This window comes from Bos mutus, chromosome 11 (assembly GCF_027580195.1).
Source record: "Bos mutus isolate GX-2022 chromosome 11, NWIPB_WYAK_1.1, whole genome shotgun sequence".
Classification (NCBI taxonomy): Eukaryota; Metazoa; Chordata; class Mammalia; order Artiodactyla; family Bovidae; genus Bos; species Bos mutus.
The window spans coordinates 11,471,239-11,497,656 of record NC_091627.1 but is presented as its reverse complement, the minus strand read 5'-3'; the positions used below and the strand labels follow the sequence as shown (position 1 = coordinate 11,497,656).

At 40.3% G+C, this 26,418-nt stretch overlaps 1 protein-coding gene across 1 annotated transcript in view; it reads right to left on the bottom strand.

Annotated features, from left to right (window-relative positions):
* PSMB7 (proteasome 20S subunit beta 7) overlaps positions 1 to 26,418 on the bottom strand; it is a 57,331-nt gene that overhangs the window by 15,100 nt on the left and 15,813 nt on the right. Inside the window, exon 6 of the mRNA XM_005893063.2 lies at positions 14,447 to 14,505. Within this exon, the coding sequence (XP_005893125.1) occupies positions 14,447 to 14,505 (59 nt within the window). The remainder of the gene's footprint in view (positions 1 to 14,446; positions 14,506 to 26,418) is intronic.

Here is a 26,418-nt window from a genome sequence, read left to right as displayed (position 1 = left end):
CCTCATGGTAAAAAAAAAAAAAAAAAAAAACATAAAACAGAAGCAATACTGTAACAAATTCAATAAAGACTTTAAAATGGTCCACATTTAAAAAAAAAATCTTTAAAATAAAAACAGAGTAGGCATGTCAATTATACCTCAATCTTAACTAAAACAGACTGAGAAAAGGCACTTTAATTTTCTTTTAACGTTCTGGGACATGAAGTAGCCAGAGGATGAGAGCAAACTTTTGTTAAGCCTGACTGTAATTTACAAATATGATCCTCCTAATAATAATAATCCCTTCCGGTGCTGACTTAAGCCCATTTTACAAATGAGTTTTATCTTTTACAAACTGGGGCCACAGGGGTTACAGAAGAGGCAAAAACCAATCTTAAACCTAGAACTATTCAAAGTTCATGCATACACTTTCCATCATGCCCTATTCTTACTCCTGTCAATCGAATTTATCTTCATTAAGAGACACCAACCTATTTGTCAAGGAATCAAAGTTAACGAGTCCTTAAGTCTTTTCAGCATTCCAGTATCACCACAGTTCTGATATTTAGAAAAAAACTACATTCCAATATTTATGACAGGGTGACAACAACTGTGAGTGTGACTGTGGTCTACAGACACAATGTTCATTGCAAATATTTTCAAAAACCTGGACTACTAGGTTGAATTTTAAAATATCTATTTAGCACAATTTCGTATTTTTAAAATTTTTTGTTTCTGCACAATTTCAGGGTTAGGGGAGAGTGGTATAAATTACCTCACAGAAACCCACAAGTAACATTATCTGCTAAGGTTAAAACTTTAACTACCTTCCTGAGGTATGCTGCTGGGGTCTCATTACAGCAGGTAATCTCACATTCTGCCACGCACAACACACTAAGTACCAGCATCTCCCAATTACACTGCAACGTAAATCTCAAAGGACATTTGAAAAGTCTACACAGCTCCTGCACCCACTGCCGAAACACAGCCACCCCTAATGGAACGTGGCAGCTTTCTCAACTAAATATTCACATGCAGGGACAGGGCTGCTTAAGCTCGGCCCTCTCCCACACTGAAAAACGGATGCTAATTAAAAGGCCACACTGACTCGGGAAATGACCGCTCAGACAACTTGAGACACTGTCTGGAGTTTTGTTTTCCTATTTCCAAACATGTTCAGCTGCCTGAACTTCCAGAGTTACACCACCGAGAGAAAGTCACAGCAGGAGCCCGCACACCTCTGTACATCGTGATGGCCTTCTAGAATAGCTTCTTCTCCTCTTCAGACTCCCCACCCCACCCCTTCCCTAATCCCCAAGACAAAAACAATTTCAAGTGACGAAACACATGCTCTTTGAGGCCACCTTAAAGGCCCCCAGACAGACCTCACCAATTCCTCTTCTGCCCTTATAAGTACCATTCTCGTACTTTCAGTACTGTTTGTGGGCCTGTTCACCCCAGTACGCTGTAGATGTCTCTAAGAAAGGGACTCTGCCTCATAAGCAGGCACAGAACTTGGCGCCTGGTTGGAGAGAAGTAAGACTCAGGTGAATGCAACTCAAGTCCACCCTTCACATCTCAGAATGACCATCACCCTCAAGAGTTTACAGAAGCCTAATGGCAACTCTAATGGGGACAGAGATGTGCTGGCGGTGCAGGTACCAAGAAACTTCTGCTTTCTTTGCCCACTGCTCTTCTGCCTTTGCCAACTTTTATGTGTCTGAGAAGTTTTTGAGAAAGCACTTAAAAAAAAAAGCCTTCAAAATAGCAGAGGTATCCAAGGTACATTGTTCTTAGCGTAATCATTTGGCTATTTTTGGAACTGTCTTTACTTCAGCTAGCAAAATCTAGACTTGATCTAGGCTGTGATGCAAGAAAAATAACTGTCATAGGAATAGTAATGGCTTTGAAATATCTCATCTAAGCCAACTTTCTCATGCCTCTTAAGAAGTGCCAATCCCTTCAAATATTGGCAGTTCCATTTATTCAGATCTTCCGATACATAAAATTTGCTGACTTTTCCCCCCTTAAGTTGATGCAGATATACGAAAACCATAAAGCTTTTTTCTTCTTTGGCTAGAAACGAAACTCTGCCTGTGCAAATTATAGGGGCATTTTAAAATTACCATATGTTTTAGATCAGAAGGTAAAAACAGGACAGCAGCCCATGAAAACTTTCCAGCCCAAGAAAGCTTACAATTAACTCATTAAAATACAGCTCAAGCCCTCAAGTTCCCTTACTCTTGTAGGTAGTGGTCCCATTTAACATTTAAATATCCTGAGTCAGTAAGTATACCATTTTTGTGTTCATTTATGTGTACAAAGTAAACACACATCGGTACCACATTTCAATATTTAGCTCCAAATGTTATTTTAAACTTAATTTTTCCACAGAGCTATTTGATTTTTTAAAAACAAGAAGATGAAACTTCCCCCAAATTCTTAATCACACTTCAGTGTACATTAACGAACATGTAATGTGTGGCTGCTTTGCACGCCCACATGCCCACCGCCTCCCCCTGTCTGATACCGCACACCACACAAGTATAATAAACCATGTTAATATTTCATACCACCGTGAAATATGCTGGAGTATCAATTCAACATCTGCTGTCTTTAGGGTCCAGGAGTCCCGCAGAGACACTTTCAATTTGTAATTGAGTTCTATGCTGAATTAATCAGCAGTTTATCTTTTTACTAAAATAACGTCTTCACCACTAACCCAGATTTACATTAACAATTTATGCCAAATTACCTGCCAAGGCAAAACTTATAAGATTCTAAGCTACCATCTAGTAACACTCAGTCCTATATTTCATTTCTTATATTTCTCTAACCTGTACACAAGAAAAGTAGAAATCCATTGTTCAAGAGCTTGCAAGCCTCCACCACAGATGACCTCTTAGTTTGTGACACAGAGCTTCACTTCTGACAGTGAAATACAACCAGGAGAAGTGGAAGGTGTGTGTTCGCATTTTCTCCTTTATGATTCAAAATTTTTACAAAGTAAGATTTCCAGAATGGAATGAAATCAGTAAGAAATAAAAGAGCTTCTTTTATGTCTTTTCCCAAGGAGCTGTGACATTCCAAATCCTGGCTTGGCTTAAGTAACAGAAAGAGACAACCCACATAAAGCGAGCATTTTTAGTACCGTAAATTATATCCCTGAGACCCAAGTCAGCAAAGGCAATTCAATTTGATAAAGAGATGGATAAAGAAGTCAAGTTTCTCTTTGATACCATGATACCAAATATATAAGCAATAACATCTTCCTTTTAATTCCACCCGTGTAGTTGAAAATCACCAAACATTAATTTCTGTTCAACATTCCCTTAGTTCTTGCCTCTCTGAATCAAGAGACTGGTCACAGAGAAATTACATTCTGTCTGCTGGATCTTTGCCACAGGTGTAGCAAGCAACACACTTTGTGAAATATTTCTCCTATATAGTATATTTTCCCCCACCTTTCACAGTTACAGGAAATATGTAAAGTGAAAACATCTCAAATGGAACACCTGCTCCAAAGAAATGCATCATAAATAATTACTGATCTACTACCAAGTAAACAAATCCCTTGTTTTCAATCTACTTTGCCAATAGCTGTTTAAAGAATTCCCACCATCATACAGAACGGCCTCTTTCAACACAACCTCTGGATTATACCACCAAATGTATGCATTCAGCTGGTACCCAATTAGCACCTGCTGATTGATTACATATTATTGATTATTTAAGAAAATGAAATTCAGTGCATATACAGAAGAGCAGAAGACATGGAAAAATTTTTACACAGAAATATTTTTGGTGGAAAAATCAACAATGAATTCTGAAAGTCAATAACTATGGAAGTATACCATATGCAGTGTTTTCATTACTCTTCAAAGAATTAGAAATGGAGACCTTCAAATTTTATACAGGGTCACTTCCCTGAGACTTGTTGATTCTTGAATTCCCGAGGCCTTGCCCCACGTGGCCATTTCTCTCTCTAATTTTCTGTTTTACTGCATCCTATTCTCATTTCAAGAATTTTATGAACCTATATATTATTTTAAGAAAGAGATTAAACTGAAAGGACTGAAAGAATTTTAGACTTTACTGATGCTTTATTAAGCAGGACTCAGCCAAGTGGCAATTTCTAAATCAAGGAAGACTAGGAATCCTAGAGAATCAAAGGGAGAGAAGCCATATGCACCAGCAACACTCTGCATGTCTGTGTGTGTATGAAAGTCGCTCAGTAGTGTCCGACTCTTTTGCGACCCCATGGACTGTAGCCTGCCAGATTTCTCTGTTCATGGAATTCTCCAGGCAAGAATACTGCAGTGGGTTCCCATTCCCTTCCCCCAAACTCTTGCATGGTGAGGAGCAAAGCCCTGCTCTTGAGTCATCATGTGAAAGACCAAAGAAAAGTTCCACGTGCCTTGCAAAACACCATACAATGAAAATATGAGCAAGAAGAGTCAAAGGAGGAGCCTTAACTCAAGAAGCCCTCTTTTGCCTCTCCAAAGCTGGCCCACCAGTGGGCTCAAATTCAGGAAAACAAACTCACTTTTTAGAAAGGGATCAACTCAAAACACCTGATTCTGGTGAGAAGCTTAAACTATCAACAGTGCCTCCTCATTATTTAGTCCAAAGGTTTGAACAGTAATTCTCCAAATCACTCACTGAACCGTAAGGCCAACTTTAAATTTATTAATTTCTAAAATTAAGTCTTTAACTCTACTACAAGTAATTCTATAAGGGCCCCAGGGACTGTATCTTCAGGTTCTAACATCTCTTAAAACTTTTTTTCTTTCACATTAAATACAATGAGAAAACCACTGGGGAAAATTAATATATTTTTGATCTAACAACAAAGACACAATTTACTATGTCTAATGCTTCAGGTCTTAAGGAAAGCCAATAAGCAGGAATTATGACCAAAAGCAAATGACAGAAACAGTCTCAGGGAAAGAAAGCCTCTAAAACGGAACTTTCAATAGTTAAACAAATATACACACATCCGAATTACTGCCCAAATCCAGTGCATAAAGAAGTGTATCAAGTGTTTCAATAGTTACATTTCAACATTTCCATAGCTGCATTAGTTGTTAACCAATAACGAATCCATCAAAACAATGAGACACCAACTCACACCCACCGGGATGGATGGCTGTAATCAAAAAGCCAAATAATAAATGTTGGCAAGGATGTCCAGAAACTCTACACACTGCTAACCCAGCCACATTGTAAATCAGTCTGGTTCAAAAGGTTAAACACAGAGAGTTACCACATGACTCAGCAATGCTACTCTTAGGCATACAGCCAAGAGAAATGACAATATATGTCCACATAAGACCTTGTACACAAATGTTCATACCAGCACTGTTCTTAATGGCCAGAAAGTGAAAACAATCCAAATATCCATTAATTAATGAATGGGTAAATAAAATGTGATATATCCATATAATGGAATACTATTCAACCACAAAAAAGAATAAAGTATCAATCCATGCTACAAAGATGAAATACTACAAAAATACTTTAAGTTAAAGAAGCCAGTCACAAGACATACTGAATGATTCCTATTATAGAAAATGTCCAGAATATGCATGTCTGTAGAGACAGAAAGTAGGTTAGCTGTTACCTAGGGCTGGGAAGGCTGAGGGGAAATAGGGAGTGGCTGCTAATGAATATGGCATTTCTTTTGAGGGTGATGAAATTGTTCTAAAATTGATTATGCTGATAGCTGTACAACTCTGTGAACATAAACACCACTAAATTGTACACTTATGGTAGGTGAATTGTATGCATGTAAATATTATCTCAATTAAGCTGTTATTAAAATAATAAGGCATCCAACATTTTTAGACTAGAGAACCTAAAAACAAAAAGTCAAAACTCTAGTGACACGTCACCCATCAGTCAAAGAACTCACATTCTGATAGTAATTTTTTTTTTTACAGAGATCACAAGAGACAAAAATGTCAGCACAGATTCTTAGGAACATCTTGTAAGAAAGAATTCTGGCTTTAAGTATTTTTTTCCCCCAGATACAGAAGACACCTAAACAGATAGTGTAGTACCCAGACAAACAAAACCTTAAAATCTAAAAACCTAGAAAAGTGAGTCAAGTACAGCTTATCGAGCTGACATCTATTAAACTGCTAAAAGCAAAACAGTCTTAAACACCATCAATATCAATACAGACCACCCCCCCAAATCACTGTTTATGATGGCTATCAAGGGTCAGTGTATTTTTTTTTAATTCTGCATTTACTTAAAACTCCGTGTGATGCTAGCAGGGTTCAAGTCACACAGGAAGGTGCTTCGGCTAAACACTGATCGTTTTCCTTGATCTCCATTGTCTGCTGTGTGGGTTCCGCCAGCAAACCTCCCAGCGAGTGGTCACCTTCCTATGGAGTCATTAAACCTCTGACTGTCAGCTGGTGGGATTAGCCAGCAGCTTCCACACCTGAGCCCCTGTGGCAGGGACAGAGGCATTTGGATCAAGATCACTAATGAATACAGAATTCATATGCCGCTTGTCAGGGCTCCTGAGCTCAGAGTCGCACAGATGCAACCTAAATAAGACGGAGGACAGAACAATTGTTGACGAAGATTAAAAAGTTTTGGCAGTTGGGGTAAAAAGAACACCTCATTATTCAAATATGATAGTCTTGCTTATTTTTTATATTTTTGGTTCAAGCTACTCATGATTTGCCTCAAATGGACAAATGCCATTCACCAATATTTAAAGGCTTTTTGGTCTCATTACTAAATCTGAAGAAGGCTACGCCATCTGAACATTAGCTATATAAAGAAAAACAGCTCCTCTGTAAATACTTGAAAACTTTGGGGAAAAAAACAATCTCAGGATATTTCCAGGAGAGGACAATTAAAAGGTGAAAATAAATTTTGATAAAGTCAAAGAGAAAAAAATCTTCCACAGCCAAATGACTTACTTATATTTCATAGTATCTCTATATTTCTAACTTTGTCTCTTTCTATCCCTGGGGTCCTTCCACTTGCTGGGCTCACCAAAGAGGTTAATACACCTCCTCTGACACTCATCTGGCTTCCTGCCATCTTCACAAGACCTCATCAGAGAAAAGGAATAGCCCGAGTGGCCCACACCTCTGCTCACCTAGAATAAGATGTCTTCCCCACTCTGTTGTCAAAGAATTACAGGCCTACAAAGCACAGAAGAGCACGGTGACCGATCGCATTGGGGCCAGACTGACCAGGGTTCAAACCGTGATTCTACCTGCCCGGCTGTGGGACTTCAGGTGAGATATTTCACCTCCCTACACCCTATTTTTCTTCTCAACAAAACAGGGATAACAAAGTACAGACCCCACCCAACTGCTGAAAAGTAAATGAGACAATGCAGAGAAAGCTGTTAGAAAGAGCATGGCATAGCATAAGCACTCAAAAAGCATCAGCTATTATAACTGCTGTGTTTTCAATACCTTCTCTCTATAGCAAAAAGGTGAACACTTCCACAGCCTGTGTTATGTGTTAAAGAGGCTTCTTCTACTGCCATTATGACCACTAGCTAGGCCTGGCTCCGATTTTAAGCTTTCAGATGAAAAAGAAGAATCAGATCTATCTACACCATGTTATAAATCATCAAGCCTGACTCGAGTACAAATAATCATGTTAGTCGTTGCTATGTGATGTTTGTATCCTACCACTGAATTACTAAAAAAAAAAAAAAAAACAGAAGCAGCTGCCATATTTCAGAGCCAATTTTGTGTGAGCCATCATCTGAAGTGTTTTACAGACCACACCCAATCCTGACAGCAACCCACAGACAGGTCTCTGGGTCCCCAACGTCTAGATGAAGCGTGCCGGCCGTGGCTTGCCCAGAGTCATGCAGTGAGTACAGTGGAAACACTCACAGCCCAACTCTCCAGCTCCTAAGCTCCCATGACCCCTTCCATGTGACCACACTGAACTCATGCTCTGTGTTTCCCTTCAGGACCAGTCTATGTGTCAAACTGAACAGATTTTTTTTTTAATCAAAATAATGCAGCTCTCTTACATCACTGTCCATCTGCAAAATACAAATAAATCCGAAACTTCGGTGTCTTTCTACTATTAGACTTAAACACACAAAAAAAGCATTTACTTCTATAATTTGCTATCAGAATACCATATTGGTATCAACTCTTTCATTAAAGTGGATCTATAGCTGCCTGCAATGACAGATTAATTCTGTTTCCTCCATAGCTAGGTGTTTGGCATCACGTTTGTGAGGTAACCACAAGCCTTTAGGGCGATAGCAGCCCACATCTTTAGCAATCTATAAGGGCTTCTCCAGAGGCCAGTGCTTGCTGAGTGATGAAATATGACTCCATAAATCAGACGGCTGAAGTGGCACTTGTATACGTCACCATCTATCTTCGCAGCCTCCCTCTGAAGGGTACAGGGTAAGAGCTTATCCCTCGGTATTGCGACCAGAGAAAGCACCATCACAGTTGGCACTGACTAAGCATGTGCTACTTAAAACTGAAGACACACTAAGACTGGAGGAAAAAAAAAAAGATCCTGCTGGTGTTAGCATGCCTCAGGCAGTGGTAGAAGCTTCAGCAACTCATCTTCAAAAGGCAGAGAGCCAGAGCTCTAGAAACCTGCAAAAATTGGCTAAGCCTGCAGTCTTCATTTCTTTAAGTTGAGCATCTTCAAAGTCTAGAATTCTAACTGTAGGGCACAGCAGCTGCCACTGCAGATCTGATCCTCTCAGCTTTTGGCAGCTCTCAACTTGAGATTCTAGCAAAAGAATTTTTCAAGTTGCTATTATTGCCTGTCACGGATTTATAAATATTGTGCACTATCTGCTGTGGCACGGCTCTCATGGGACGCCGGAGCATGCCAAATGCATAACAGAATGAAAAACAGTTTCTATTCTTCAAATAAATGCTAATTTTTTTTAACTGTGCTCACATGATGTGTTTGGTGACCAACTTCAATAGTACAGAATATGTATCAGAGAGGGGGAAAAAAGCTGATTGTCTTTTCCAGCAGCATTCAGCTGCTACTTTCATTAAGCTTGTTTAATTAGATTCCAGATGCTAATTTGCAAGTCGATACCAGAGGGTGCAGGACAGTTTGCCTTTGAATCATCTCCCTGTGATGTGAGGGTCCTGCCGCACCACCACTACCCTTCAGCGGCCCTCGCTCGCTTTCTGACAATTAGCGCAAAGAGGGGACAGTATTGATCTTGACAGACTAAATATTCATCTTCTACCCATTTTAATGAATTATAATCTTCAAGAGTTTAAATTTCTCACTGGGCCAAATGAAAACATCCCTTCTTACAAAGAAACAGGATGGAAGGAAAATGAACCTAAGTTATCAGATTCATTTCCTTAATTCTTTCCCCACCCTAAAATAAAATTTTTTATTTCAGCAATTTTCAAGTTACAGATTCACAAGAAGCCAATTTCATATTTCCAGGTACAGTGATCAAATTCCTTACACTTAACTGGCAAGTGGACTCAGAAGGCCAGTGTTTATCACTAATTTCCTGTCTAGCCAGCCTGTGGATAATAACCAGGATAAGGGGCTCAGTTCTTATGCCAGCCTTAACAATATGGAAAAAAAAATCCTATGGCAATGGCTCCACGGAATGCATCATCACCTAAAAAAAAATAATACAACCGACCCACTCCTCTGCTAATACATAGGTACTATGTCTGAATAAGCACCTTTGCTGGTAAAAACAAAGCATGAGATTTACCAGCAGTAATATAATTTTTTAATGCCTTCATTTTTATCAGTCTGGTAACACTGAAGGTGAAGTTATCAAATTGCTTCAAAGGAAGGTAAATCTGGGACCACCTAAGTAAAGTTGCTTCTGATGCCTTTTTACCCACTCATTCGACAAATACTGGCAGACTACCTACTACACATCAGTTACCATACTAAGCGTGAGCAAACAGCCAACAGGAAGAACAGCTCCTGCCCTCAGAGAGCTTCCAGGCTAACAGCAAGGAGAAAACTAAGAAGACGAGCATCCCAAGACCAGGAGAGGCAGTGTCAGGGCCACAACTGGACAAGAATCTTAAAAGGTTTTTCGTGGGCCTTAAATGCACAGTTAGCAGAAGTTTCTCTAAAACCTTGAGTTAGGGCTTTTGCCCGCGAAAAGTCATTGGTTCAGACTACTTCAAACAGCAGAGGCCATCCTAGGCATTTATGAATCTCAGCTGGGCTTCACTGTTCTGGTTTTGGGCCTGGAATTTCCCAATGAGCATCTGCCCTTTGCCCCATCTTCACCTCGCCTGTGTACTTAACAGGGTGTCTGCTTTGTTGACTCTGCCCTCAATACTATGTGTTATTTGAAAAATATACTAGTTATCTTCTTCTGTTATCTCAAAACACACACACACACACACACACACACACACACACACACACACACAGGTTCAGCACTTTCCAGATGGGAAGAAGAAAAAGTCCCCTCCATTTTCCAGGTGGTTTCTGATGACTCAGACTTTGCCTTAGCTCCAGGTTATCCTGTCTCGATTCTACAAACGTGTACTGAACATTAGGAGCTGAAGAAGAGAGATGATTTAATGACCCTGCCCTCAAGGGTCTCCCTTTGTCAGTGAGTAGGGGAGATGGCCCTGAAAACAGCCATAAAACAATGGGACGGGTGTGTACCATGCAGCCCAGGAACACAAACAAATGAGGAAACAGGTGCGAGCACGGCTGGCAGACAAGCCGCGAGGATTCGTCCGCAAGCAAGTCCACGCTGTATTCAAAGCCGAGCAAGCAGGCGAGAAGGGCTGAAGTGGAGCAGGAACGGAGACCTATGTTTCCTCAAGTTTAATATTCATACCCCTGGGCTTACTCATGATGGTGATACATGAATACATTTTTTATTTATATTAATAGTATGCACTCATTTTCATGTGTCTTAGGGGGAAAAATAACCAGCACATCAAACCCAGGATTTCATGGATATAAACTGTATTTTAAAAATAAATTTAAATTAAAAAGGTGAACTAGAGTGGCTGGAGGGAAGTGAGTAAAGGGAACTGACAGGAAAGGAGCACTTCTGCAGCGAAGGAAATGCTCTGTCTTGATCTGACTGATGGTTACTTGGGTAATTACAAACGCCAACATCTATCGTACTGCATACTTCATCTCTGTGCGTTTTCTTATGTGTAAATGATAACTCAATTTATAGAACAGTGAGCTGATGAAAAAGAAAATTTTCAAGAGAAGTTAACAGTACAGGTGGCACCCAGACATGGCAGAACTCTTAAATGCAATGTGCAAATGACAAGTTCAAGACCAGCCCTGTACAATGAAAATATGTGAATTATATATGTAGTTTAAAATTTTCTAGTAGCTACATTTTAAAAAGTAAAAATAGGTGAAAAAAATTGGTATTTTTACTTAACCCAATATACTTAAAATAGTATGATTTCAACATGTAACCATATTACTAACAAGATATATTTTAAAATTTTTTGTTCCAAGTCTCTGAAATCTAGGATGTGTTTTCTACTTGCAGCACCTCTTAGTCCAGACGAGCTACCCTCAAGTGTTCAACAGACTCGTGTGGTTGGTGGCTACCGTACCAGACCGTGCAGCTAAAGACAATGAGAAAATATTAAAAGTTGTTAAGGAAAGAGGAACTTCCAGTCCATAAATACTATAGTCTAGATCCAGCACTGTCTAAGGCACAGGTCTGTAGTTTAAATTAAAAAAAAAAAAAAAACTATGGGCTTTTTCTAATTTAACAATAAAGCCAAGAGTTTGTTTCATGAGTTTGGCCTAAAAATCACTGTTTGGCAAACAACTGGTTATTATGATAGCCTAAAACTGACCCCTCCCAATGCAATTCTCTATGAAGTGAACTGCAGTTACTGTCCTGGCAATCCATGCAAGACTTGAGAGGCAGAAACACTCTCCTGGGTTTCTGTTTGAGACACGTCCAGAATCCTTTCCCCTACTGAAGGGAAATAAGCAGACTTAGTCATCCAATCCTGTAGTCTCAAAATAGGCAAGAAAGAGAAGTTATGGAGGGCTTCTTGCCACAGAAAGAAAGCCTCCCTGGAAAGAAGGAAAATAAAAAGTTTGGAAATTTGAAACCAAACGTTTCCACGAGTTCTATGCAAGTACAGAGCCAGGAATGACACCCTGGCTGAGCTCTCTTTCACAACAAAGTCACTAAAACAGGGTCCTCTCAACCTCTGTAAGCACTCTCCGCTTCCAATGAAACCACATCACTTAATCTTCACCAAAAGAAAGCAGAGTGACCAGAGTTAGTTGCTTGGTCTTCACAATAATTTCAGTTTCTATTAACATCCTTTTAGATTTGTAAAGTACATTACTGTCTCTGCCTTCTATTTACTTTTAAATTCACTTCACTGGAGAAGCAGGCATTACTAACTTCTCCTTAATAAAAGTGGTTTTTGTTGACTGTTGGTCTGTGTCAAGTTCCAACAACTTCACAGAATAAAAACCACTCCTTGAAATAGTAAATTTAATTAACAATATGAAATGGGAACTTGGTCAACCTGTTTCAAAGTCTCACAGCTAATACAGAAGTGGTCTGAACTACAGATAAAATTGATCTAAGAAACACTCTTCAGATTGATAATATCAGAAATTTTATTGAAGGGATGATTCACATTTCCCCTCACAGAAATATTATATTCATGGCCTTTGAATCACTTCAACTCCAAACTCTAAATAAATGATATAAAATTACTTTAGCAGAGTGTTAAAGTCACTTTTAATATACCTCATGCTTTCAACTTTTTCTGCAGTTCTCATTTTTCTTTAACACATGGAAGTCCCAATCAATTGGAAAAAGACATAGCTTTCAAGAACATTTGAAAAGATTAATGTGGTTTAAAGGAGGGCTTGACATTACTGAGGTGACTTTCTCAATGAAAATCATCAGAGTCTTTCTCCCTGTACCTGTGCTAATTCTAACGGATTTGTGGAGACTTAGGAATTCTTCTCCTTTAGTTTGAAGCCTAGGAGATCATTTTTTCTTTTTAAGTGACCGAGTATACCTTATTTTTCCTCTATACTTAAGAACCCAAACAGAAAATAATGCTGATATGGGAATAAATGTTCACATTGAGAAATGAGAAAGGAATTCTAATCTCATTTACAGTTGATACCTAGACCTTTTTACTATTCTTAATTGGAGCAAGACTATTGTTTCTAGAACAAAATACCTAGCTGAATTCTATCTTTAATCACATGCTTTAATTCCTGCAGATATCCAAGGAAGGAAAGAAAAGCAGCCATCAGTGACCACGTCACTTATGTGTGCTCTCCTCAACACACCAAGGGTTTGGTTAGTGGCTTCTGGCAGGAGACCCTGTCCTGGCTGGGCAGCATCCATGGCCCTACATCCTCCGCTCTCCTGGCACGTGGCCCAAACCTGAGATGAGGGCTCCAAGGACACTCGAGACTGCTGACAATGAGCTCTACAGAAGGACAAAACTTTTTAAACATGCAACCTTCTCCAAAGATGATTAGGCAAAAAGTAGTATCAAAAAGTAATTCCCAGAAACACCCTCTGGTGTCTACATAATACTACTACAAAAGCAGGAACAGCAGAAACCTACACATTAAGAAACAGGGTAAACCACTCATAAAACAGCCTAATAATTGTTGAAAACAAGTTGATACTCTCCATGAAAAAATTTAACAGCTATCAAAAAAACAAGGGCAGATAATGAGGGTTGCCTTCAGAACGTAACGTGGCTGCGAGCTGGTTCAGCAGCGAGGATAAAGCACTGAGAGGGGTAATGTGGGACCACAGAGTAACCGAGCACGTGCAACACCGCCTCAAAACTGACAGTCAAAGGCCGCCTTGCTCCTGGAGATCTGGGGGGTCTGCTGAGTGGGGGGCACATCTACCATTAAAGCAGGCACAGGTGGAATGTCATTCAGAAGATACCACCCTCCCCATTACCCAAGAAAATAAAAGGATCTCTTTGTATGTGAGACATGAGACATACCATACTCTGAGAATAGACCCTACATACAGGGTACTGTCCCCATCCTCTGCCAGATGCAGAACGCTCTAAGGGGTTTTTCAAACTGCCCTCATTTTCAGGCCAGGTGTGTGGGACAGGATGTACAGACATACACACTCTATTCTTAGTGAGAAAACCTGTTGTTTTGAGACACTGTGATAGTGCATAAGAAAACATCCTACACTGTCACACATTTACAGTCAAGACGACGCCCAGACAGCCCAAAAGCCAGCAGGAAAAAGTCAACAGTGCAGCCTCCCCAAGGCTGAGGGAGAGCCCGGCAGGGCCACTCCAAAGTGAAGCTTTCCCGAGTAACCAGTCTTCCCAGCAAACACACTACCTGTGCCAAAGAGCATTCCAACTAACAGCAGCAGTACTCTTCAAACTTTGGAGGAATCAGTGATCAATTCGCAAATGTCCAACATACGAGAAAGATCATCTGAAAGAGAATAAAACTGTAGGGACTTACATACCTCCATGTCTGGCCTGAATTTATCTTCAAACACAGCCATCGCTGCCAAGGAGCCCGAACCTATAGGGAAGAGAAGATGCGTGTTTACTTAGCATATTTACAACTCTCAGCTTCTCCCTCTCAAGCTTACTGTGGGGCAGCAAAAATGGCAACACACACCCAATGTCACAGTCAAGCACAGTATAAACAGTAATATGACAGGGCCACAACACTCAGGCAAACACTGCTCTTCAGAAGCCTGGGGTCTCACTCACCACTATCTCAGGTGAACCTGCAACTGGCCCCACTTCTAACCTACTCACAGGAGTAACTGTAAATTATTCACAGTGAAGTCCTGAAGCAAGAAAATGAAGTTATGGATAATTTGTATTTGTTCAAAAAAGTGAATGCCACTTAATTTCATATATCCTGTGCTGTGACTCTCTGCTTCACAACTGTGCCTTGGCAGGCTGCTGGGTATAGCGCTAAATACCAGGCCAGTTAGAAAGAAGAGATTGTTTTAATGAGCTGGCCCTGGTAGAGTCGCCCTGACACACGGGGAAGAAACTCAGCACCAGCAATGGTAATAGGACTGCACGTTGCAGCCACCAGGTTATTCCAGCTACATCTGTAAAACACTTTATTATGTGGCATTTATTTAGAGCTATTATTTTTAGTTTGTACTTTGAAGAGTAACAGCTGAGTAGACAAAATGACAGACAAAGAAACAAAAATTTATTATCACAATAGCAAATGGCTGAAAGGTTATGCTGCATAGATATTAACAGATAGCAAATTTCTCCCTACAAAAGCAGGATGTAAAGGCATTACAAATAAGGATGGGCTCCCTTTGAAGGGATGCAAAAGGCAGCTCAGCACCACTGGAAAATTTAAACTTGCTTTGTTCAGAAACCAGAGAATCTTTAGAAAACCATCATCTTGTCTTTACAGGGTTCTGGCAATATTTCAGGATACTCTACTTTTGGAGAGAGGATAGAGTTGCCCACAATTTTTTACTCCAATTAGAAGATTTTTTTGGCATTTATTACTTTTTAACTTGTTTTGCATAACACTATCTATTTAGCTGGGTCACAGAGAAAACCATATTTTCTATTTAAAATGATTTGTGTACACCGCTTGACCACCTCAATGGTTTAGCAAAGGAAAAAGGCAGCGATTAAACAGTTTCAAATGAGGTGTCCTGCTGATTTTATCAAGTCTGCTGAATGTATAATGAAAAAGAAGAAGCTGACAGCATTGCTGCATTGAGAAAATACAGACTAGCTTATCTGAACCATTTAAGGAGGTCCAATTATAGATCAAATTTAAAGGGTAGAAACAGCAGATTTACAGACACAAATCAATGAACATGGTAATCCCGATGAATATGACAGATGCTCCTGTTAGGGAATACTGCTGCGGTTGAGGATCATTACCTTCACAGCACCGGATACATCACATCTGAAGCAGTGGGAAGCGACGAGTGTAGACGGCATTACAGGCAATGACTATTCATTTAAGCTTTGGGAGCAAAAGGCAACCCCATTTCCCCTCTCACAATTTTTTTCTCCTCTTTTAAAGAAGAAAAAAAAAAGGAACCTGAAGAGATATTAAAAGCCCTTTGGAAAGGAAACAGAAATTAAACAGATATAAAACTAGTGTGCCCAAATAAAACTAGATATATCTACCCAAATTTACCAAAACCCAGCCTTGGAATTTCATAGTCTATGTGTCCTGGAAAACCTGGAAAACAGAGTCAAAGTCCACCAGCGCTTTAAGACGTACACATTTACTCTGAGTTTCAAGGATCAGGGGGAAAAGTAACCTAAGTTCCTGTTTTAAGGCATGAGTGAGAACCAATCTCGAACTCCACAGTAAAAAACAAGCTGGTTTCGTGTGGAAAACAAAGGACAACTATCACGAAGAAACAAGAAAACTGCAAATAAGGAAACCACAGGGAAAAAAATACTTCTTTCCCAGCCTGGTCCAAGAATATCTCTGCAAAGAGCCCAAGGATACACGCACCAGAGGCCAGAAATACATGCTGGAAAAAGACAGGGGAAAGATGGCTATTTACTAAGAACTAACACATTTGTGGAAAACTGTAATCAGTTACTGTAAAAGGAAAAACTCAACTGACCTTAAAGGCATCTTTCCCTAAAGGATACAAGCTCTGTATTTTCTCCTGGGCCACCCTCCCTTTGACAGTTTCACAGTAAATTAATTTTACTCTTACTTTTCCTGAGCACATATATTTCCTTCTGCTTAGCTTCATCTAAAATTTTAAGACATGAAAAATATTTCCCTCCCCAATATAGTAATTCTTCCTTTATCAAAAGCTTTTTTTCTCCATGAGAAACAGTACTGAAGACAAACTCTCTCTAAGTGAAAGTGCATGCTAAACCTAAACTCGCAGAAAAGAAAGTCTATCAATGGAGTGGATACTTCTCACGTTCTCATCTGACCGTGATGTTCAGAGCTGGAAGGCGTAGGAGAGGCACACACAGAAGGGACACAGGGACCCTTACTGTGCTGTACCTCTGCTTCTCCACTTACAGCATACTCCCAACACACACTCCCCAACACACACACACACACACAGGTGTCACACACGTGTGCACAGAGTTGAGACGCTTTCAGGAAAACAAGAGCTTGATAAACTGCCTGATGCTGTTTCCTCTGAGATCAAAGATAAGCAGACTCCAAATATATCTGAAAAGAAAGGGAAATTCAACACTAAAAACAATTTCTCAATCACTTGCAAATTAGCTCCTGGTCCTAGCATTTTAGGAAAGGAGGACTTTGGCGCCCCCTTTTCAGAAATACACAGAAATGTCAGGAAATGTAGTGCACTGACGTGGTCAACAGGTTTCTAGGAAACTCTGTGTGTCTGCTATGCAGAAGAAAGAAGACAGAACTTCAAATACGACTGCAATCACACAAAATGGCAAGAGAACAACATGCAAATCCTCATATAATTTCAAGGCAATGCATCCAGGGGAAGGAACTGGAAGGAGCTAGCCATTAAAAAGAAAAAAGATGGTAAACTCAGTGAGACTTGTCTTTTTAAATATAATTTCATTCAAGTTTTCCAGATTTTATTTCAATGCCACTTAAAACTATATACAATAAACCATCAAGACAAATTTCATGTTAATAAGGCAGCCATCTGACTCACAAAATGTTTAAGTATTTTATCCCATTTTTCCTATAAACCATTATAACATCTGTAGACATTCCAATTATTTCAGCATCAAACCTACTAACCTCTTACTCTCATACCCAAAATCAAGGCAAAAATCCCTCGGAAGGAAAAACCCTCTCATTTTTTTACTCCAAAAGCAAGGCCACCTTAGACAATTAGTCAGAACGGCCTGGTTTCCCATCAAGGAATAAACAAACAGAAAAGCCAGGGGGCAGTGGGCCAGGCACAGGGGCGCTGCTTTAGACAGCAGGCACTGTCAGGTGAAGGAAACCGATGTCAGAGGGCCTACACTGTCCACAAGTGCAGGAAGGGGTCTAGGAGCAAGGGACGAGAGGCCTGCCCTCAACTCCTCTAACAGGAGAGAGGAGGCAGCCAAGGACAGGAAACAAGAGCCTCTGCCTGAGCACCCACCAAGGGCCACACATCTGATGTTATCATTTTGTCATCCTCATAACAACCCAGTGAAGTAATAAAGCTTCCTGTATAGGATTACAGGACTAACAGGCACAGGCCAGGATTTCTGTCTCAGGTGTGACCCCATGTCATTCTCTCAAACAGAAAGTTCTACAGGCCACAATACAGCTCAAAGCAGACACGCATGACCTTCCACGATCAGGTCTCTGGCTCCCTCGGCCACCCCCACCTCCCCAATATCCATACACACTTGACACCCCACCAACACTAAGCTGACAATAATTTCTTAAATGTCCAGACCACTTCAAGTCTATGTTTGACACATGCTCCTCCCTCTGCCCCTCACAAGCCATAGAACTCGGAGACACCCGTCCAACCTCAGCTGAGAGATGACTTTTTCCCAGAAGCCTTTCTTAAGCACCACACCACATCTTAAGAGATGAGAGTGGATCACTTTCATCTCTGCCAACTTGTCCATCCCTTCACAGCTGCATCCCCCAGACCTAGCAGTCCCTGGCACACAGTCAGCACTAAAAAAAAAAATTGCTGAATTAGACTGGGCTGATTTCAGTACAACTGTTCAAATGGAGGAGCTGGGGAAATAGTGGGCCCTGAAAGAGTGACTACAGCAGTAAATATCTTGATAAAGTGAAACGGAACATTTGTTACCTAATTTACCATACTAAAACGAATATAAGACAAAATCAAATCTAAAGCAAGTCAATTTTCAAAAGGAAAAAAGCACTTTAAACCCACAAAACCATGTCCTATTATACATCCCAGTCAGGTCTGAGCTCTGTGATATTCTCAGGAGAGAAATGCCCTCCCTGGATTTCTGCCTTCTTCCACCAGAGCTCTGTCTCCTCAGTAGTTTCCAGGTAGGTGCTCCTTAGCAACCTCCACCAAGTCTGCCTTTGTCAGCCCACCCACAGTTACTGAGTGGCCAGTGTTGTTTCCAGAACAGAGCTCTTTAAAAAATCAGAAAAACCAGGTACAAGTCAGGGACTGGCATTTAGAGACGGTGTGCACAATGCTGAGATGGCCACCTAGTTACTGACTTACCTCTGCATCCACTGTCCTTTCCCAAGCTCTGCCACGTCATCCACACACACCCACCTGCTCAACCACCACCTCCCAAACCAGTCGGCAGCCAGCCGTAGGGAGAGACCGGGATGGAGGTCAGGGTACACAACGCCACCCTATCGTCCACGGGGGACAAGACGGCTCTGCACTGCAACATCCACTGCGGCCACCTGGCTGTCCGGGTTTGGTGTTCATCAGAAGGATTCAAGAGACGCGCTGGAAAGCACAGTCTGCTCCCCACCTCTGCCAAGGCCTGACTCACCCACAGACATTCAGGATGACTCCATGGGGCACCCAGACGCAGACCTCCAGGAAAAGGGGGCTCAGGCACAAATGCCACAAGGGTCACATCTCCAGCCATTCTTTCAAAATGAAGTATCTGTCTTATAACATTTAGGCCACTGGCTTTAAAAAAGACTAGCATCTGTAAACAATGTAAAATGTGAGTCCTGAAACTCAGAGATATGTGGGACACATAGGGCATTAAAAATTAAAGACTTCACAGATAATACCCTCATACACCAACAAAGCAAATGACACAGCAGTTTACAAAGAAGAAAACAAGAGGTCTATAAACATTTAGAGACACTGCTCAAGTTCACTAGTCATCAAAGAAATAAATACAAATAGAAACTAAATAGCCTTTTTTTTTGACTTCTAGATTAGCAAACATTAGAAAGAATAATACCCAGTGCTGACAAAGATGTAGTAGAAAGGGCAATCTAATATATTCTTGTAGAAGCACAAATAGAACTTTTTTAACCCACAATTTAGAAGCATCAATCAGAAAGCACAGAGCTACAGGTACCCACCAAACCAGCAATTCTACTGCTAGAGATAAATCCAAAAGAAATAAATAGTAACAACCCAAATGACACTTTGATCACAGTTTAGACGATAAAAAACAAAAAAAATAACAACAAAGACTGGAGGTCAATGTAAAGGTCCAGCACCAACAATCATGAGATAGGGAAAACAAACAAATTCATATACATGGTGATTAAACACAACAATAATTTTTGGCAATGTCCATAATACAATATTACTGAGGGAAAAACATGTTCTGAAGCAAAATTAACAGATATGCTTATACAATACATATTATACACACGTGGAAGAAAAGTTTTTAAAATTATGTTTATTTCTGAGTTGCGCTGTATTCTTTTTGCTTACTTGTGTTTTCTTATTTTCCTTCAATGACAAGGTATCACTTACAATTTTTTAAGATACACACTTGAAGAATTCGACATCGTGAAGGGATGAAAAAAGACATCCCAGAAGACCAAGACCTTGCCGGCTGTCACAGTCCTGCTGTGTAGTAGCAGCAGCAGCAGGCAGCTTGGTCCTGAAATCTGCAGAGAGGGGCCTGCAGGTCAACCCATGCAGGAATCAACAGTCCCAATGAACAACAGCAATCAACTGTCACAGATGGATAAATACACAATGTCTCTCTACCAGTCCTTAGCAGGGCTTCCTCAGGACAGGCACCAACACCTTTTAAAAAGAGGTAAAATCATCTTAACAATGAAGTCCTCTGAGGATACCAGCACCAAGCCAGATCTCACTTATCCAGAAGTCTGCCATGTGACAACCAACTTACTAAACAGACCCCAACAGACACAGTGGACCTGGTGTTTATTAAACTTCAAAGCACAGTCACAAGAGTTTTTTATGCTCCTCAGACATGGCAGGTAAGTGCAGCCCCGTTTCACAGAAAGGAAAACTGAATCCTGGAGACAAGGAACTTGCCCAGATCACACAGCAGACGATTAGCAAATCTGGGAACATGAGCCCAATCGTCTGAATCTAAAGTGTCCAACATGGCTTCTGTTCATCATGCTGTCTCTCAGACTGCAAACCCAAATGCCTGAAATCAAGATTAGCAAGTAAGCATGAAAACAGCTCCAGTTTTCTTAACTCCCTTAGCCCCAAAATCATGCTTTCTAACTTTTTGCTTAGATTTCAGCAGAACAATTAACACACATCTGGATACAGTTAATTTGTGTTTTACTTGGAAATTCAAATGAGACTTGGATTTTAGTTAAATGTTTTAAATGATTAAACAGATGCCATTCACTATTTACCAATACTACTCAAGTACCAAAGTATTTATTTTTAAATAGCCCCATTCAAAAAAATTAAATAAAACAGTGAAGTTACTCTCCATTTTGTAAACCCTCTAAGGGTGTTTCTGATCTTAATTTATCAGCATTACTTTAGTAGTTCAATTTGAACCTGTTTCTAAGAGAACAATCCATCTCAGGACAAAACTCAAAATGCATCGAGAAAATTCTACTGAGATACTGCTTTTACCTGTTCTATATATTTAAAAAACATCCACACTAATATGGCTTAAGGACAGTGGGATTAAAAAAAAAAACAAAACATGAGATTATACTTTTAAACATGTCAGGGTTAACTAAAAGTACGAAATTAAACCCAGCAATTGTAGAATCTATTTTATTAGACATGCTGAAGAAACTATAAAAGACAAATAATTTTCTAAAACCTGCTGCTCTCTCAAGTCAAACTCTCAAAAGGTCATCAGGTAGAAATCTGCTTTTTCTAATCATGTCTAGGCTCATAAATTCTCACATTGGGGAAGGGAAAAAAATTACCAAGGGTTTTTCTGTCCCTGACTCTAAACTCCTGTGGTACAGGTAATTCCTCATTTTATAGACAAGGAAAGTGAGGCTCAGCTAATTTAAAGTCAGCAAGGGTAGCCGAGATTCAAACCTAGGTCTGGTGGCTCTCCCTTGTGGCTCACCTGGTAAAGAATCCACCTGCAATGAAGGAGATCTGGGTTAGACCCCTGGATTGGGAAGATCCCCTGGAGAAGGGAAAGGCTACCCACTCCAGTATTCTGGCCTGGAGAATTCCATGGGGTTGCAAAGAGTCAGACACGACTGAGCAACTTTCACTGGTGGCTCTAGCCCATCCACTTTTCAGAAGGTGAAACTCCCCACTCATTGTCTCAAACCAACCATCCCAGGTGCCCACTGGGTGGCAGGCTCCGGGACACACAGATGCACAGGACGTGCACAGCTCTGCGCTTCCTCCCTGCTTTCCCCCAGCACCTCATTGAGGCCCTCGAAGCCCTGCAGGGCTGCCAAACTGCTCCAGGAGGCACCACCTCATCAAGACAAGGTGAATGATGCCCCAGAAACGACAGGACAGCAGCCCTACTGCCCTGGCTGCCTCCCCAACACAAAGGGGAGGATGACAGAACATGTCTTCCTCATAGGCTGGCTGAGATCTGAACGAGATGGCACGTGTAAGACAGGATGCCTGGCACACAGTAAAAAGCTCAGTAAGAGCAAACTATTACAAATACTCTAGGACAAGGTTCCTATTCTCTAGGGGCTCTTTTAGACAATCATACTCAACAAGTCTCAGGGTTGGCAGCTTTAATAGAAATGAAGGTCCTTAAAATTTCTTCCCATGAAGTTCTGAGAGGAGCAGGAAATGGATTTCTACTGCTTTCCCCCCAAATCAATTTAACCAGATCTTTTCAGGAAGAAAGCTGCTCCTTTTGGTAAGAAGCAGTCCATTTTAAGCACCCAAGGACCTGTTTGCCACTGTGGCCTGCCAGGGTGTAAGATGTATGCAGCAATAAAGGAGCAAGGCAGAGAACGTTCTCATCCATCAGTGTCAACTCTCCCTGACAGAGCGCTTACTCACACCTGCTCATTGTTAGTCAACTGGCTGCTCATCCTGGACAAAATTTGGTGCTTTCACAGACCCATGGACTGGGATCATTTTTCACCCTGTTCTGGTCTACAAGGCCTGGTCTCCTGGTGTTGGTGCCTGCTCTGCAGGCCAACACCGACAAAGTGTGAAGAGCTGACTTGTGAAAATAAAACAATGATGGTGCTAGGGGAACACATTCAGCCACTAGAGAGCAGTGGGACTCCTCTCAGCGCCTGGGAAAACTCAGACACTGACTTGAAATGGTTTAATTGTATGCATGCATTTCATTACTTATAATTAAACCATTTCAAGACTTATCTTGGCCAAAAGCTTCGTGGAGAGGCAGGCCAAGCAATCAGACAATCTTGCATGGGTTGCGGAAATCCATAATCGTCCTTTGTCAGCATAAACAGTTTAATTTGATGTTTTCACTCCTGAGTAAGCACTGAGTATTACATTTAAACCCCTCGTGAGGGGAAAGAATGCTTCCTTTTCATCAGCAAATGTACCTCAATGTCAGAGTCAATCTTTTATCCCCAATGAATAAAAAATATATATATTGCATTTAATATGCTAGGAAAGAGATTTTAAAGCATCCAACAACATTTTCACTCAGAAAGTAATTTCTCAAGAAATGCAGTTCCTTTTCTAAATGTAATGTAGTAAAAAAGGAGTTAAATTTTATTCTAAGTAAATCATTTTAAACACCACTTAAAGGGAAAGGGGATTTTTCTTATAACTGTAACTGCCAACGTCTCACTGACCTGACAGGCTATAAACACTTATTCTTAAGAAAAGACTAGCATTTGGGGCATTCAGGCCTAAAAAGTGAAGGTTGTGTTTTATTAATGTATTTCAATGAAATACCACAATGTGTTAAGGCCAGAAAACTCAGAGTAGTCAACTAACTCTATGTTGAAAGGATAAGACGGAGGATGAAAATTACCTTAAAATTATACTGCCTTTCCTAATCAGGCTCCCACCCTCATCAGGCCCTGCCAGGAATCAAGCTGCCCCTCAGCACCGCCGACCGCAGGGCGCACACTTCCCTCTCCCGCTATGGGAGCTTGAGGCAGTCGGAGCTGACAGGCCTTCAAAGGCACCTTTACGCCGGTCCACATTTCAAAACAGCTTCCCAAATTGCAAGTTAATCCCTTTGCAGGCTTTTCCCAAGTTTCCCTGTCCTTCAGAACCCTCAAGGACAAAGGACCACAGAGTTTAACAATTTATAAAAACACACTTAATCTTAAGTGTAGGTAAAGGTTTATCTTGTCCACAGAGCCTCGGGTGAATAATAAAGCCTATATACTAGGGAAAATGTGCAAAAGCACTGTTGCATATTTTTTCATTTTATTCACCTGTATTATCTCCATTTTATAGATGAAAAACAAACAAAAAATTAAGATCACAGAGGTAAAGGACCCTAACCAAAACCACACAGCTAGTAATGGTAGATCTGGTTGCCAGCAAATCCCTAACTATATGACCTCCACATGAAAAGTCTTCTGATATATAAAATGACTTTCCTCTTGGTCTGTCCAATAAAGAAGTAAAGATGACCAAGCACTAGGTTATATTAGCAAGAATAAGAGAGTACATTTTGTAGTAGGGCCAACTTTGAAAGAAGAGCAGGTAAAGATGAACTAATTAATAATTAACCTCAGTCTCTCTGAAATAGGGTTTAAAGCAAAGGACTCAAAACTGTGCGCAATGCATTTAACTTCTGAAATGTACCCCTGGCAAGGGCTTTTTTTTGGCTGTAAACTAAGGACTAAATTCAAACTACAAAAGATTTCGTGGTAAAATGTCAAGAGTAGAAAAAACAAGAGGAAGAGCATCCTAATATTAATTCAATACCTCACTACTTGACGTAAAAAAAGAAACATTTAATATTTTTTACACAGAAGCAAGAACAAAGTCCACACTAATCAGAACAGATGAAGAACCAGCAAGGACTGGCTCTGTTACACTCCCTGAAACATGATGAATTGTAGAAGTAAATATTTTCTCATTTCCTAACATAACGGCACCATCTATTGGCTTAGTACCACCTTTGCAACAACCAGGAAATCAAGATGCATAATCCAACTTTCATGGGCTTTTGGTTCTCAGTTACTTAATTCCTGGCATCCCATAGTGGTATAAACTTTAAGACATAAAATCCATGCATCACACATTTTAAATCTTCTGAAATTCATCTTATTTAATCAAAGCAAGAAAAACTGCCAGGAAAATCTTAGTACACAGAACTGCACACAGAGAATGTGTTAGCACAAAAATTATCAAAACACCATGCACCAAACACCAATGATGTTTCACACACAAAGATTTTTACATGTGGTACCTTGCTTAATCCTCACATTTCCCATGAACAGACCTTAGAACCTCCATTTTCCTGAAGGAGAAATCAATGCTCAAATAGCTAATCAACGTTGCACTTGGATCTGAACCCAGTCTGACTACAAAGATGAGCTCTTTTCACAACCCCACCCTACCTTGAAAAATGAAAAATGATGCCACAGCACATGTGCAGGGGAAAGCATGTAGTGCTTTACAGAGCATGTTCACACATGTGATACTGCAGCGTCCCAATGATCCAGTGATATCAAGTAAAAAAAAGTCAGTCAGCTTCTTTTTAGAAACGAGGGGTTTGAAGTTCAGAGAGGTTAGATGACTAGCTCTGGTCAAGTATGTGCCCTCTGAGAAGGCTTTTACACAGGCCACTGAACTAAATACAGTGCTAAATCAGAGTTCACATCTGATTTCAGAGTTGAAAATTAATGTGGAAGAAATATTTGCCATCTTGTAGTGCACTGGTCTGATATACATAGCACAGGAAATTTTTTAAAATCGAGTCATGTGGAGGTAATAAAATGCCTGCGTGAAGGTTGCACTTTAGAGTAAAAATATGGAGAAAAACGGTAGGTCTGAATTCCCTACTGATGTTCCTAAGTTCCAACTTAATTCTAAGACTCTTCTTTGCCCACAAGGTGAGACATCTGGTATGTTTACTCTGTCACGAATCTTTTTAATTGCTAGGGGGCTCTGTAAACTGGGACTTAAGAGGTACATTCCAGTAATTAGGAAATTGTATAGTCAGTTCATCTGGAGAGAGAATTTTACCTGGACGGCCCTGGCAGTGACCCAAAGCCTTCCCTAATGGTGCATATCAATGTTTATTCCTTAAGTTAGTATTCTTAAATTGTCCAAGGGCCTCATTTCCAGGAATGTCGTGCTTTAAATTTCATTCATATTAATTCTCTATGTGAATAAGTGGGCAAAATAAAAATTTTATATACGCTGCCAATGCAGCTACAAGGAGCACTGCCAAACTAATAGCAAAAGATGGTCCCCAAGCTTCTCCTGACAGTACTTCAGTTTGTTTAATAAAGAAAAGCTGGCAAGTTAAAAGAATAAGCTAATTAATCTGAGAATTAAAAGAACCCACATTTTGTCTATTTAAAAAAAAGAACACCAAAACCCTTTTCCCTTTCTTAATAAAGAAAAGTAAAAAAATCTTGCCCAGTTTTCCACAATTCCACTCATCGATCACCTGCAGTCTCCCGCAAATTATGTTCTTAAAGAAGAAAATAATTAAATGA